The 16,571-nt window shown below is 29.1% G+C and overlaps 3 protein-coding genes across 4 annotated transcripts; 1 reads left to right on the top strand and 2 right to left on the bottom strand.

The window, feature by feature from the left end:
• Nucleotides 1-610: 610 nt before the first annotated feature.
• LOC105197164 (transmembrane protein 50A) lies at nt 611-3,012 on the bottom strand. Its single transcript, XM_026140384.2, has 4 exons — nt 2,727-3,012; nt 2,338-2,444; nt 2,087-2,247; nt 611-1,198 (listed from the first exon to the last, which is right to left on the bottom strand). The coding sequence occupies exons 1-4, from the start codon at nt 2,823-2,825 to the stop codon at nt 1,092-1,094; spliced, it is 474 nt and encodes a 157-aa protein (XP_025996169.1). The 5' UTR covers nt 2,826-3,012; the 3' UTR covers nt 611-1,091.
• Nucleotides 2,890-6,048, top strand: LOC105197163 (programmed cell death protein 2). Of its 2 annotated transcripts, none has more exons than XM_026140383.2 (5): nt 2,890-3,059; nt 3,211-3,647; nt 4,311-4,722; nt 5,460-5,562; nt 5,858-6,048. In XM_026140383.2, exons 2-5 carry the CDS (start codon nt 3,284-3,286, stop codon nt 6,041-6,043), a joined length of 1,065 nt encoding a protein of 354 aa, XP_025996168.1. In that variant the 5' UTR covers nt 2,890-3,059; nt 3,211-3,283; the 3' UTR covers nt 6,044-6,048. The 2 variants fall into 2 exon arrangements, with proteins under 2 accessions (XP_025996168.1, XP_025996167.1); XM_026140382.2 differs by having other exon boundaries at nt 2,989-3,130.
• A 79-nt stretch (nt 6,049-6,127) lies between these two features.
• LOC105208031 lies at nt 6,128-15,829 on the bottom strand. The gene is made up of 5 exons (XM_011177756.3): nt 15,568-15,829; nt 9,518-11,067; nt 8,846-9,059; nt 8,562-8,764; nt 6,128-6,690 (listed from the first exon to the last, which is right to left on the bottom strand). Exons 2-5 carry the CDS (start codon nt 11,052-11,054, stop codon nt 6,239-6,241), a joined length of 2,406 nt encoding a protein of 801 aa, XP_011176058.1. The 5' UTR covers nt 11,055-11,067; nt 15,568-15,829; the 3' UTR covers nt 6,128-6,238.
• Between the last annotated feature and the right edge of the window lie 742 nt (nt 15,830-16,571).

The raw sequence follows: 16,571 nt of genomic DNA, 5'->3' as shown, positions 1-16,571 counted from the left end.
TGAACTTGGTTAATTTCATATAATTTAATTCATAATTTTAACAAATTATTTTCGAAACACAAATTTTAATTTATTTACCCAAGTTAAAAATTTATCCATGTGAAAGAAAAAAATTATAAGAGACTATATTCGCACAAAAAATATTTTATAATAAAATATTGAATTTGTTTGACGATCTATATTATAATTGTTTTGAGTAATCTAACTTTTAAAAATTACAAATTTCTAATTTAATATAAACAATAATTTTCAAAATTAACTTTTAAAATTTAATCTTAATGTAATTTTTAACTAATTTTTGTTTGTATACTTTTAATGTAATTAAATTCATTTTATAAGCTTTTTTAATTTAATTTAAATATAAAAAAATATTAATTTACCCAACCCTGGAACTTAACAGTTCCAAGTCATCAATAGTTATCTTGCATACATCATTTTGTATTGCTACATTTGACTCTATATATGGATAGACTTTAACATCTATTCAAACTAATTTATAAGAAAAAAAAACAAGTAAAAAGTTAATAGCATTGCCATGCATTGGAGAAAATTACTAATTGGATGAAATTAAGCTGCTCGATAAATAAATCTTTAAAAACTATGCTTTCTTGGGACATAGTTTATCTATTTAACTTCAATTCATAAGATATTTGTGATTATCTTTTTTGTAAAAGTATCAAATATAAGATATCAAAAAAAATTATGAAAAAGATATATAAATATAGGGTTTGATGACTAACAAATCCAAAATTACCGATGTAATTTAAAATTATTAACATAGCGTAAATAGTGTATAATTCTATCACATAAAAGTCGATAATCTAGTCTTCTTATCTTTACAGTAAATCTTACATATATATATATAAAATTGTAACTTGTAATTGCTATCTGTGTTTATAATTTCGAATATAAATAAGAATCGTGTAATTGGAACGGTTTATAATAATAATTTGCTGTAATCGAAATAAATTTCGGGCTTGAAGCGATACAAGGTATGTTGACGTCTCAAGTTTGCTTAGCCGAACTCCGCTTGTGGTGCTTGATTTGACTATGCGGTAATAAAAATATATTCCATCAACAGCACGCATCTATTAACCCCACTGATCCTCGGATCGACCAAATTTATACGTGAGCGAGCCCAGGAAAATAAATACATTTTGCAGGAACAATCCTACTCCTGGCCAATGATGGTCTGCGCCTATAAAAGATATTAAATATAAGAAAGAGAATAAAAGATAATAAATATATTAATTAAAGTTAAAAATATAATACTATATATTCTTACAATTTTGTGATACATATACACATATACAGAAGTTGTTTGATAACAAATGGAAAAAAATTTAAAGAATGAGTCTAGATAATAATAGAACAAAAAATAGAACAAAAAGCAAAATTGCAATTTTGTTTTGTAATTATAAATGTTAAAATATTCATAAGTTTTAAGCACTTATATACATGTGTGTATATATATATATATATATATATATATATATATATATGGTATTTAAATATTCAAAATTACAAAACTAAGAACAACAAAATTTTGATAGAGATTTATTTTCTAATTATAATGTCTAAATTTGTGTCTTAGACATTTTATATACATATTTTATTTAAACATTTATAATTAAAACCAGAGTATTAATTTGAAGCCTGTTTTCCGCGTTTTCAATTGATTGTAAATTTGTAAATTTAATAATTATTTAATTATTCAATTAATATAAATATAATTGATTGATTAATTATATAATTATTAAATTAAATAATTATATTTATTAAATTTGTAAAAGAATCATTATGTTCTAATTCAAATAAAAAAATAAAAAAAATGAACACAAGAAAAATGACATAAATTAAAACAGATAATTTTTATGGGTTTAACACAACACTATAATAAAATTAATGTCTACATTTGAAAACTTGAAACAAGCAACTTGTGATTAGCTCTAAGTTACTTGTTTAACATTACTGTAAATAATTAATTTAAAAAAATTTTAATACATATTTCTTTTCTTTTTTTTAACAAGGACAACTTATTTGTCACTTATCTTGTAGAGGTTCAATGTTACATTGTTAATAGTACCTGCTGCTACAAAGTTAGCAAACAAGATCCAACAGGCTGCTATTACTGCTGCAAATCCCATAACAAATCCAATAAACAACCAACTTCGAGCACCTCTTGCTCCTAAACACCCGCCATTGTAAGCTTCTCCTCTTATTTGTGCATTTGTCACTGAATTGACCCTGTAAGAATATCAAATTGCTTATTAAATTGATTACAATAGTAATATATCACTATAAAAGATTCTACTGCATATATATATAGTTACTTACATAAAGAGTGATATGGTACCAAACACTCCGCAAACATGGTACGCATTTGCCATTTCATTTGGATACTTCGCATGAGCGTCTATTATAAACCACCATCCTACGAAAAACTAAAAAAACAGTGCTTCGATAAGATTTTGCGCCAATTGCGTGAGGAAAATGAAGACGTGAGAAACGCGAGTCGCTGAATGCGCGCAATCCTCATCACACATATAAGGTAAACATCTATAATATTATGTAAATAAATATTCATAAAATTGTATGGCACTGAAACTCGGTAATTCGACAAATAATCAAAGAAGGGTGAGAGAGACGTGCCGAAGACTATTGTTTACTTATCGATAACGCAACAATTCGCTCGATACTGTGGGGCGTGAAACCCACGTATTTACCAGCGTGCCTGCGAGTATCGAGACAAGCGCGTTCCTCTTCTCGCCGCCCTCGAACCAGACGCAGGACGGCACCTGCACATTTTCGAAACAGGACGTCATCCTCGCCGAGGATCTCGAAAAAAGCAGGGATTCCGCTGACCTCCGCGGTAGCTAACCTTATAAGCGATGACAGATATCAAACATATACAACAACACATGCACAACGTAGTACCGAGAGGCGTGGACGGTGGCGGTGCTGAAGTTCGCGAACAGTAGTGTCGCTCGCTTCCTTTTTCCGTTGGCAGCCAATTGTAAACTTGACGTTTTGACGCTCATTGCGGCTCGTTGTAAACGGTAAATAAAGCGTGAAGTGGTGTGGAGGACCACGTGCGTTGACGTGCGTCCAGTTTCACGCGTCTTTTGAGGTAAACATTTATTTCCTCAAAACATGCGTGCATTTGCGTGTTTAATTTATTTCCATTTATTTCCGTATTATTATTTCCAGGTCGACAATACATTGCGCGGCTTATACAGTGCACGATTTCGATTGTTCTGTCATCATCCTGGCCGCCTCAGGTATGGCAGTCGATTTGGGATTCGTAGAAAAGTGCGAATCCTGGCGACTCGAGAGCAGATTTTTCCCCAGCAAAGCGGGCGCCAAGCCGGCCTGGCTGGATCTGAAAAACATTCCTGGCAAAAGCGATCTACAGTGCGAAAATTGCGGCGACCCCTGCGTGTTTCTTTGCCAGATCTACGCACCGTACGAGGAGGACGATAACGCATTTCACAGAACTATATATATCTTTGTGTGCAAGAACGCAGATTGCTGCAGGCCAAATCAGAATAAGAACTTGAAGGTTTTTAGATCACAGTTGAATAGAATAAACGATTTTTATCCAGCCGTACCACCTGTGGAACAAAAAGACTGGAGAACGGATATTGGTACAGTAATAATTACAGATGAGCCTTGATTGGTCATAGCTGGCCTTATTTTATCTCAATTTCTTGTGTGATTTTATATACATTTTTATCAAACTGCACACCGAATAAATTTTCGATCTTTCAACACAATTATAAGTTAAATGAGAATAGTAATACAATATTAAATTAATAATCAATTTAACAGTAAAGATGCTAACAAGCATTTATTATAGTAATAATAACAATAAGTATCCCATCTTTCAAATATTGTAAAGAATCAACTTCAAGATGCTTATTAGTATTACTTATTATTGTTAAATTAATTATAAATTTAATATTGCTATTTTTTTTAAATTTAATATTACTATTGTTTTTAAAATTGTGTTTCAAAACTGAAAATTTATTTGTTATAGTTTAATAAAATTGAAATTAAATATAAAATTACACAAGAAAAATCAGCATTAAGATCCAACTATAATTGAATAAAGCTTATCTTTAATTAGTTGTGTTTTCATATATTAATATTCTTCTATATAATATTTTATAATAATCTTTATTCATATAACATTGTTGCATCTTTAGGATTATAGTATTATAATAAGAGTTATTTTTCTATAATAAACTAATAAAGGAAAATGGGCTTTAATAAAAATATATATTGATAACAATTTATTTGTTTTATAGACGTATCACAGTGGACAAAGACGTGCTCCGTCTGTGGAATTTTAGCTCCTAATCATTGTGGCAAATGTAAGGTCGTCAATTATTGTTCACGTGTACATCAAATATACGACTGGAAGGATGGACACAAAAGTACATGCGGCACTGAAGCAAATCACAGCAACAGTTTGCTGTTTCCTGAATACGAAATCATAATAGAGAGCGACGACACTGCGAAGGAAAGTGTCGAACAAAACGATCCTAAAAGTGAACAAGAGGAGATTGAAAAGTACAATGCGATGATGCAGAATGGTGAAGCTGGAGTATTTCAGAATGAGGACGTTAATGATTTACTTCAGGTGGCAAACGTCGAAAAAGATGAGACATTTGCAGAATTTCGTATGAAAATAGACAATTTTCCAGATCAGATTTTGAGGTATGTCCCTTTACGGAAGAATTAAGACAGTATTATTATTTTGAGGGCTAGAAAAAGGCTATTTTTATTTTTATTTATTTTTTTTTTTTTTTAAATATTGTGCAGTTTTATTTTAAACTTTGTAGATAAAACATATTTTATCTTTAGTTAGAAATTTTTGCAAGTAAAAATAATAGAAATTATAGTTGTTACAACTTCCTACCCAAAGAACTTTTATAATTACTATAATTACTGTCTTTAATGGAATTAAAATAATATTAATTTTTTTCATTTTACAAAAACTGTTTAACTTTTATGGCGATTTTGTAAATGCAATTTTTACAAAATAATATTGCATCTTATAATATCATCTTAAAAGCATCTTAAAATAATGAAAAAATAATTCATTTTTCAATCATTCTAGTTTCAACAGTATCCGAATATTTGTTAATAATTTTATCTACCCCTTTTTTTTATTTCTGATTATGTTACATTTTATATTTCATATACTATGAAATATAAAATATATTAAGATCATGCGCATTCGGACATGTATAACTAATATGATTTTTATTATTTTTACTTGCAAAAATTTCTAATTATAGATAATATATGTATTATTATATGTACAAAATAAAATTAATTAATCCACATACTTTCTGAAAAAAATATACATAAAAATAACATTTTTAAGCCTCGTAAAATGTAAATAGTAATGCCCCTTAAATATATAGCATTAATCCATATTTATTTTATAGATATGAAAGGGGTGGAAATGTTCTTTATATTTCGTCACATAATCAAATAACGGACATACCAAGATGTCAGGAATGCGGTGGTGAGAGACAGTTTGAATTTCAAGTACGTACAGTTCATTCATATATAAGTATTGAAAAGTGTGATTTAGTTTATTATACAATTATACTATATATAAATTTTATTAAATAAAATTTTAAAAAATCTGAAAAGTAAACCTTTATAGACTTTTCTAAAATTATACTTTTCTGTCCAACAAGATGTCATATTCCTAATGACTCTGTTGCAATATACATTGCTAGTATTAAAAGTCTATAGTTTACGTAACATATATTATAAATTTTTTTATACTGGCAACATACATTGTTACACGGCCTGAAATTAAAAATGTGATTTGCAGATAATGCCGCAACTATTAAATTTTCTTGGCTTAAAAGATGTCGCTAAGGGTCTCGATTGGGGAATATTGGTCGTTTTCACATGCAAACAATCTTGCGTACCTAAAAATAAATATATAAAAGAATATATATGGAAACAAGACATTGTACCGGAGGAAGCTGAATCAAAAATAAATCAGAATATTTAAGTACACTAGATTTTATTTGATTTACATTACCAATCATCGTCATAGTATAAAAAAATTATTGAAAAGCATATAAAAAGATGAGTACAACATATATAAAACATGTAAAAAGATAAGTATAAAAATGTATAAAGATAAGTACAAAAAAAGATAAGTATAAAAATGTATAAAACATATAAAAAGACGAGTATAAAAATATTAATCTAAATGATCGTATAGGTGCCAATTTGTATTATACTTTTCGATAGTTTTAGAAGAAATGCCAGTTAGGGTCTTCTTTAAAAATCTTGTTGTGTAGATACACGCTTTTCGAAAATATTTCAATTTGCTTGAATTCATTGCCCGTGTTATATTGTGTGATAAATCAAACGGATCCTGTAGACTTAGTGCTGTTGTACAAAAATGTTTCGGTGCTTGTTGTGTATGTCGATCTATGCGACGTTTTATATAATCAACGTAAGGTGTTAATTCTTTCATATCAATATCACTCCAAAATGTAGATTTCTCTAACTTTCTACCCAATAATGGGCAGATTACATAACAGCAATAATCAAAGTCCGAGTAATATTTAAAAAAACCAAATAACAATTCAGTAAAAGAGAGATTTGTTTGTCCAACAGGAAAATCGTAGGTTACACCAACTTCCCAACCTGAAAAAATAAAAATATATGATAAGTACATAATGCATGTATAATAATAAAAATATAAGCATAAATTAACAAATTAAACAATTCTTAATTGTTATAATTTGTTTATTAATTTAGTCATTTGTTTTTTTATCAGATTAAAATCATTTAAACTTAGTAATCAATATAACTTAAATTTTTAAAATTTAAATACAATACCCAGACAGCACAACTGATCCATTTGGATCCAAAAAGGATTCCATTTCTTAAGTTCATTTCGAATGTGCATAATCTGTTCGAAATGAATTAAAAAAAGAATTCCTTTTTGATAGTTAGAAAAGGATTCCTTAAAAGTACATAACATTTTGACTTCTTTTGAAATTAAATTAAAGAAATTTTTTATATCTGTTTGTAATGAATTTGAAAAGAATATTGAGCTTGATTTCATATTTTCGACGCTAAAGGCGCTTGTCGTGTTGCTAGCACTGCTAGCAGTATCCCTGACGCCATTCAGACTTAATATCGTATTTGTATTTGAACAACTTTTTCCTCTTAGAGGAAATAACATTCTTTAACATGAGAGCCGTGACAGCTATTAGAGGTTCGCAAATATATATAATAATTGAGTCCGCATTCGCGAAAGAGGATTTCTTACACGCGGACGAGCACAGGAAGTTCGCGAAACAGATAGCGGATACCTTGAAAACAACTGTTTCACTACACTCGCTATAATGTGCGGTTTTCTCGCCACACGCAGCAAACACGCAGTACGCAATTTTGTTTTTATGTACTAAATGTATCGTAGTTACCATACAAAATATACTCTTTGTTACAACATATTTTTGTCACAAAATATATTTTAATTAAATTATACTTCTTCCATGCATTTAAAACAGAGCTCGGTAAAAAAATATACATTTCGGGCGATTTTTAGCGTTTCCTTTACCTCGCTACTTTTTGCGCAATCCAAATGCCGATTAACATTTGGACTGCGTACTGATTGGTGAAATAAGAGGAATAAATAGCTGAAAATCGGCCGAAATGTACAATTTTGCCGGGACCTGATTTAAAGCATTCTAATAATCCTAATCTATCCTATCCTACATTCGGATTCCAGAAAGCATATAAAATGATTAATAATAGAATTTTATTAAAGATCTATTAGAGCACTGTTTAAAAAGTATTTTGAATTTATTGCGAATATTCCATAATATATATTCTATGTATAATAAATATCTAAAATTCACTAATCAGAATTAGATAAGTTAATTTTTTTAACAAAATTATGTTAAATTTAGTGGCTTATAAAATTGAGTTAATTAGCTCTTGCCATTAATCGACCTCAGATCGGCTCAACTTAATACAGTCAAAAATATTATTAAATTAAATTAAAAGATAATTTTGAAAAGCATTATTTATCATAGAGGAGAAAGTGATACATGGTACCCATTTTCATTTTGTATAATGATTTTGTAAATAATCAATGTTTTTAATTGGAAATTTAACATTTACATTTGTCAATATATTGTTTAATATAAATGTTCAAAATTATAAAATATTTATTTTATATATATGTATATGTATATGTAAAGTAGTGTAGCATCTTAAAATACTTTATAACTTTACATTGTTAGATTGCCGTTTGTCTGTTCGTCTACAAAGTATTTTATAAATGATTCAACTTTTTTAAACTTTGTTTTTTTCCTAATATTTAAGGATCTTAGTTCTACCATGACAAACTATGAATCAAATTAGATGACTGTAAGGAAATCGAAAGTCAAGGAAAATCAATTTTTTTAACAAACTTTTTCTAATTACAACAGTTTTTCAGTTGCACTACTTAATACATTTCTTATAAAAGGTTTATTTTATATTTACAAAATATTATTACTTACCATTGATTCGCCATGATTTATTTTTCAATTCAATTAAGTGCGATACACTGGGAAATATTTCCAGATGTTGCAAATAATAAATGACGAGCCAGGCGGCAGCATAACTCGATATAAAATTTCGTCCTGCTTGATTAGATGTTTGTAACCATCGTTTCACATATAAAATTAATTCTCGACACATCGGAAAAGCCTCAACAAAACACCTAAAAAAATATCATTGTTTATATTTTATATGTTCTTTTTATACCAAAACTTTACCAGAAACACACAGACCAGAAACTTACTTAATCATTTTTGTTTTCTGTACTCCTAGACCATTTGTAACCACTATATCACAATTTAGTTTCGAAGGAATATGCAGGATTTTTAGAACCGGTGTTCTGCAGTTTAGCACCGCTTCTTTAATTTCCCACGTCTCTAGGCCCTCCAGATGTTTCTCAATTAATTCGAGAATTTCCTGGGATCGTAGGTACGAGATTCTGCCTCCGTATGTACATTCTGTATTATAATATGAAAGTTATTAAATATTAACAGAAATAGTATAATGTACAAAAGAAAATTAAGACTCATTAATCAATAAAAATAATAAGAAATTGTAATCTTTAGGTTGTTATACATAACGCTTTGTATTACGCATTGGAGACAAAGTCTCATTTTTAATTATATTATGTATATTTTCCTCCCAAAATTGCATTATTATCATGTATACTTTGTGGTTGTTATATATAATCATTATATCGTTTATAGATTCGATATTATAATTATTGAAATATTTAATTATAATATAACTTAACAGATAACGGATAATGGAAATCTATTTCTATAAATTGAAGCTAAAATGATAGTTACATTAAAATATTAATATTTCTGTAGCAAATAATAAATTTTAATAATTTGTATTTATAATATTGTACAATAAATTTGATTATGTAAATTAAATTATAAAATCAACTTACCACAATCCAGAAATACGTCTACATCGCTATTAGGTAAAGCCAGTCCGGAAATCCTCGATCCGAAAAGGTGGACTTTTATATTTGGAAAGGTTAACAACAAATTTCTTTTCAAATGGCGCAGCAAACTGTGTAAATTATTATTTTCCAATGTCAAATTGGAGTCGGTAACAATTACATTCCTGTTTTGTTTAACATACTTTAACAGATCTAAGCAGTCTTTAGGTAAGTGTTCTATGTATGGATAATAAGATATTGCGGCTTTATGATATGTATTGTTGTTGTGCTGTATGTAAGTTTCTTTGTGCCCGTACCATCGCAGTAAACAGGCGTAGCAAAAATAATGATTGTATTTTTTTCTATCGTTTTCAGACAATGTTGTGAATTGGTTGATGTGAGCGGCGTCGTTTAAATGCTTGATAAATTCTACTTCTAATGTATTTTCATAGTTGCACAAGTCACAACTATGATTTTCGCCCTTTTCAGAACGAAAAGCATCGTGTATTTCACTTACTATCTTTTGTACTTCTTCGACACTCTCCAATTTTTCCTTGAAATATTGATGTGCTTCACTATTTATGTGTCTAATTATTGTCTTGTAATTGCTACCGTCGAATTCAATTTCGTGGTTTGTGTTATCTATAAAATTACCTTGCTCGCATAATAAACATCTGTATTCGTTGATTACAAAGTTCCTTCCAAATTCTTTTATCTTATATTGGAATTTGTCATTCCAGTAATGGTAGTTTTTGTGAGGCATGATGATATATTCACGTCTTAGTTGTGCTAAGCTGAATTTTTTCTTAGTTATCAATGATTCTTTTTCTTCTTCCATTATTTTATGTAAACGATTACGATTTGTAAAGCAATTACGGATGTGATGAATAAGTTTGTTTGCTGTAGAGTCTGTTCCCCTTTTAAGACGGATTTCTTTTTGGCATATGAAACACCACAGTAAAGTAGGCGATGACCATATAATGATGTGTGCAGTTAGTTTGAATGAGTCAATTAGCATATGCTTTATCATCTGATGCTCATAATAATATTCGCGGTGATAGGGACGCTCTAGATCTCGATACGGGTTGCTGACGGATACTGAAAGGTCTTCATGTTCTTGTTCTGTCGCGTCTTCTGAACCTACACTTGAAGCTTTTTCTATATATGAAAGAGATGAATCATCGCTATCATTTGAATTGTTTTCTATGTTTGCAGTCTCAAAGATTTCATATATTTGATTGTTCGTTGTTGTATTATTATTATTATTATTATTACTATCTCCTCTAGTCTTTTGTTGCTTTGTTTCGTTGTCTCGTTGTGTCTCATTAGTGAAATGCAAACACGACTGATTATTTATATGATTAAACTTTATTTCAATTGGCATGATTTTAACATTCTTTTTCGTCAATTTTTTCTTCCCTTTTCGGAGAGAAATTTCCGGTTCAAGCTTCTTTATTGTATCATTTTTTGTATCGTCCTGATTTTCGCTCAATGATGTCACATTTATTGCTATTCGCGTGTTTGATGAAACACATTCCTCCATTTTTTCCGTAATCCTGTATTTATGAAATATATAACATTTACGTTAATTACTTTGTCTAGTTCTACATAAAATTATGTTAAAAATGGTACGCAGCTTACTTCAAGTGGAAAGTTACTATCGTCTATTTTTATTAGAAGATAATATATTATGTGATAAGAATATTTATAGATTATGGCAAGTACCATTCAGTAAATTCTAATGTGATATCATTTTTTAGTGAAAATAAAGTTCCTTTTTGAGTTCTAATATCTTTTAATATATCATGTACTTTTAGTTCCCGATGATTAACGTATGGATACATTATTTATAACGTTAAAGAGGAAACCTCGTGTAAAATCGATTTTTTTCACGTTTTCTGTTTTTTGCTAAAATTGTTAGGAAATTATCTCAAAAATATGAAAAAAAAAAACATAATAAAATTATAAAAGACTTCTTTTTGTGTTAATTTTAAAGAAAGGAGAATCGGTTTCAGCGGCCGGAGCGCTTAGGTATACAACTTTAAACGTCTTTTTCTCAAAATGTTAAATTTTGCGCGCCAGGAAATGTAACTCAAAAACTACTTGACCGATTATCTTCAAATTTTACATGCTTATTTTTCATTTATCTGGTTCGAACATATACCTATCCAATCATTAATATTTTACTTTAAACAATAATTATTAACAATTGTTTAAAGTGCTTTTCTTGTTTGTGTCGTCGTTTTTGCAATTTTATGAATTTTATTAATTATGTAGATATATATTGTACGTTTTTACATAAACTAAAAAAATTTTCTTAAAATTTTTGTTTCACATTAATTTTATGACCTCGGCGTTTCTCGGCGCAAATTCAAGGAGCCTATTTTAAGCAGCTGCTGTGCCAAAATTTTGAAATTTTTTAACATTAAAAAATTTTTTTTAATTAATTTAAATAGTGAATTTTATCGTATACTTTGTTTACATTTAATATATTTTTCCATTTTTTTTAAATCGAGAAAAAACGGCTATTTACACGAGGTTTCCCCTTAAATGTTATATAAATAAACGTTTAACGATCGTATTCATAGTTCTTCCTTGAGAAACAAGGATTCCTTGTTATTGTCTGTCTTTGTCTCACGTACTACGTTTCACCCTATGCAAAACAAAGACAGACAGAAACAAGAAATCCTCATTTTTTAAGGAGGGACTATGAATACGGGTATAAAAGTATAAATATTACGGCCACATTAAAATTGCTATTAATGATTTTAATAATACATAACGGAAACGCTGATCTATTTGCATAAAGGTAATTTTATGCATCAAAGCTTCGAGATCAAGACCCTCCCCACTCCATCGATTTTCGCTAAAATGAATCAAGTATCAACGAAGACACGTTGAAAATTCAACTCGTCAAACTTTAATGAAGTAACGCTCACGTTTGATAAGCGCTATGATATTCCTAAAATATTATACATTGTTTGTCCGGAAAGCAGGAGTCGGCAAAATACGTTAAAAATTGTATTTAAATATAAAATATATTTAAATACAAAATATAAAATACTTTCGAAGTATGTATTTAAATATAAAATACAAGATACTTTTAAAATAAACATTTAAATACAAAATACGAAATAATATTTGATTTATTTAAATACTTTTTCAAATACAAAATACTTTTTTCAATTTTATTTAAAATTATTTAACGTTAATCATTTTTTTATATGTACTTTATTTTTCTTGTTAAAACTTTGCTTTTGATTGCGTTTTAATTTCAAAATTAAACTTAGAAATTGTGTAACATATATATATTAAAAGTTTAATTTAGTGTATTTATTATTGTCTTTTAAACAATAACGTCTCAAAAGATGTATCTGAGAGAAAACTGCGCGCTGGAGAGCTAATAAACGTGGTAAATAAAAACAATTTTTCTACTGGACTAGACGAACATAAAAATGTAACAAATAAATGCTTTTTTTTACATCTGAATAGTTATCTAAACTTGCCATGCTTTGGTTTTTATCATTGAAAAATGATATCAGCTGCAGTTTAAAGCAAGATTCACATTGATCAATCATGCTGTTATTTAAGATTTAAGATAAAAAAGCTATCTTTCTCCTCGCTGGAAGATTGATTAGAAGATTGTAGATTTTTGGTGGCGAATTGATCTACCGCATTTATGCACAGAGTTTCTATCCTGCGTTTTGCAGATTCTGGCAAATCTTTTGGTAGCCACTTAAGTTTAAATTGTGGATGTACACAGGCAGCGATTACTTTATTCACAATAGGAATAGGTGACAAAGTAAAATATTTGTAAAATCTTTTTAACAGTTGATCATTTAAATAAATAATCAAACTTGTTGAATATTGCATATTTGTTTCTGATAATTGTTGGAGCCGCACTTTTAAATAAAGTTGGCATAAGTGCACCATAAAAACAATTATTTTCGGCTTGCAAAATATCTAAAGACGCAATCGGCTTCATTAATTATTTTATCACCAGTGGTGTTTACATCTTTTAAGAAATAAATGCTGAGATATGCCTATACATAACAACAAGTTGAGTCAACAATGGTGCGATTTTAACTTTCATCAAAAAATATTTTTATATAATTATAATGTATTTAGAAATAAAATTTTAAATACAAAATACTCTGAAAAAAGTATTTAAATAAAAATACAAAATACTGTAAAGAAAATGTATATAAATACAAAATGCAAACTACAAAATGTATTTAAATACGTATTTCAAATACATGTGTTTTAAATACTGCCCACCTCTGTCGGAAAGTAATGAGAATAATTCTGGAGCAATACTTTTATTGAAATTAGATTCAAATACACTTAGTAGTTTTCAAAGTAGTCCCCTTGAGAGCTTATACACCGCGTCCAACGTTGCTGCTCTCTATAACAGCGCTGGAATTCTTCAAAGGAGACACTGTTCAAAGTCCTCGTCACAGTCGCAGAGAAATCGTCTACAAGGAATTTGTACCAATCGGGCAAACAGTAAACGCAACATTTTACGTTCGGATACTCGATCGTTTGAGAAAAAAGAGTCGCACGCGTTTGTTAAAAAATCCAGCACACCTGGATCTTTCATCACGACAACGCGTCGAGCCACACTGTATTATCGGTAAGGGAGGACTACAAAGAACATTACAACGCTTCCACAACCACCTTACAGCCCAGACATAGCCCTATGCAACTTCTTTCTGTTCCCTCGCATCAAATCTGACCTGAAGAGAAACCATTTTGGGACAATGGAAAATTGTCACCGACTGTGACGGGGACCTTGAACAGTGTCTTCGTTGAAGAATTCCAGCGCTGTTATGAAGAGTGGTAGCAACATTGGACGCAGTGTATAGACTCTCAAAGAAACTACTTCGAAAACTACTAACAATAAGTGTATGTGAACTTGATTTCAATAAAAGTCTTTTCTCTAGTCATTCTCATTACTTTGAAGATAAACCATGTATGAATATTATTAAAAATTAAAATAATATTAAAATAATATTCCAAGAATATTATTCTAAAAATACATTTTTTAATATTATAGGATCAAATGTTGCATTTAATATTATTAATGTGAATTGTTATGTATAAAATATTTATAAACTTTATATAATTATTACATTTAAAAGTTATAATATTCCTGAAAATATTGAAGTAAATAATTTTACTTCTCATATAGTATTCGTATAATATTATTAGGAGCGGATATATATAAATCACTTTTTATTAATATTAAATAATATTTTAAAAATATTATTTAATATTAAATAATATCGTAGCGCTTATAGGGTATGCGTTCACGCTAGAAACATATATGCTGATAAAAGTAATTAAAATATTCTAATAATTTGTAATACTTAAGGAATTATAGTTTTAATAAAAATATAGTACAATTAAGGACAAGTTTGGCAAAAAATCTAAACGAAATAAATATGTTATAATCCATTAGTTGATTAGTTGATTTTACTGATAAATGATTTTAATGCGTTATGTGTATATAGGCTCAAATGAATCACTTTATAATTGTGCTAACTTTTCAATGCTGCTCTGCACTTGGATGAAGTGGGGGGAATTTTTCGTTTTGGCTACCTGAAGGCAACAGAAAGCTAGGACAATAGCGTATGGAATTTATAGTTTCTCAAATAATTGAAGGACAACAGCGTCTCTGTTCGAGAAATTTCCAAGAAGAAGAATAGCGTATGGAATTTATTCCATATAGTATAAAATTTCCAATAACTTGCTATAAATAATCATTATAAATTGAAAGCAATTGTCCTAAAAAAATATAGCGACTCAGGCAATGCACATTTATATAATTGATAATAATATGCTGGAAACTTGTTATCTGGGTTATCCAATTCTGCTTTTGTTATATGCGCAACATTTTTTAAAATTAAAAAAATATAGCGACTCAGGCAATGCACATTTATCAAATTGATAGTAATTAATATGTTGGAAACTTGTTATCTGGATTATCCAATTCTGCTTTTGTTATATGCGCAACATTTTTTAAAATTAAAAATATTATATATATTCTATCTTACCTGATAACAAAGATGAAGAGGCAAAAAAGCGGCAAAGCAACAAGGCCACAAGGCGAAAAGGCGAAAAATAAATTAGATTAAATGATCATACATAAAAGCATGCACTGAACTAAAAGAACACTGCCTAAGAGAACACAGTTCTTGAAATCTTTTGCGAGCATCTAACTGGTGACTAGTACCGGTGATTGCGCTAAACAAAATGAAGAAATTTTCAAGTCGTCGAAAGCATGGTGGAAGTATAACTACTATTCCTTCCATCATGCGTCGAAAGTCTGCTCACCGTTTGAATATGATTGGCTAGTATTTGAATAAGTGGGGATCCACTCATACAACGCTGCTTTGAATTTGGGACTTAGGCTGAATGCACACGTCGACGCGTAGCGAGGTAGCCAATCATTCCTTCGCTTTCTTATTATTTTCCATAAAAACAAAGAAATGCTTGACTACCTCGCCACGCGTAGCGCGTCCTGTGTGCATTCAGCTTTATAGCGATGAGCGATGTCGAAAATAATCGATTGTTAAATAATCGAGTGTTCAAATAATCGATTATTAAATAATCGATTAAATAAATAATCGTTGATGCACAATTATATTTTAACAGAAAAAATAATCGATTATGTTATGAAACATCGAAAAAAATCAATTATCAGATTATAATTTATTATCATTTATTTAATATCGGTGTAGCGGTAGAAAGCGCAATGCTCCATGCTCTTCTTCAAATTTTAACCTCTCAAACGCTTTTCTTAACAGTTTTAGAACAACATATATTTATCAATTCTTATTATTTATTATACGTCATATTTGTGTTATCATCACGATATACTTTTATTATCATTTTTTAATTAATTTTTGTGATACGTTACACTAGCGTCAATTTTCGCCCATGGTCATCGATTCTGTCCCTCGCGCGAAACATTATTTTCTTTTCCTCAACTTTTCTTCATGTGTATAAAGTATGTATAAAATATTTATATATATTTAAAAAATAAATAGTAGTAAAT

The sequence above is a fragment of the Solenopsis invicta genome, chromosome 8, assembly GCF_016802725.1.
Source record: "Solenopsis invicta isolate M01_SB chromosome 8, UNIL_Sinv_3.0, whole genome shotgun sequence".
NCBI classification, from domain to species: Eukaryota; Metazoa; Arthropoda; class Insecta; order Hymenoptera; family Formicidae; genus Solenopsis; species Solenopsis invicta.
This window is presented reverse-complemented; position numbering and strand designations above follow the sequence as displayed.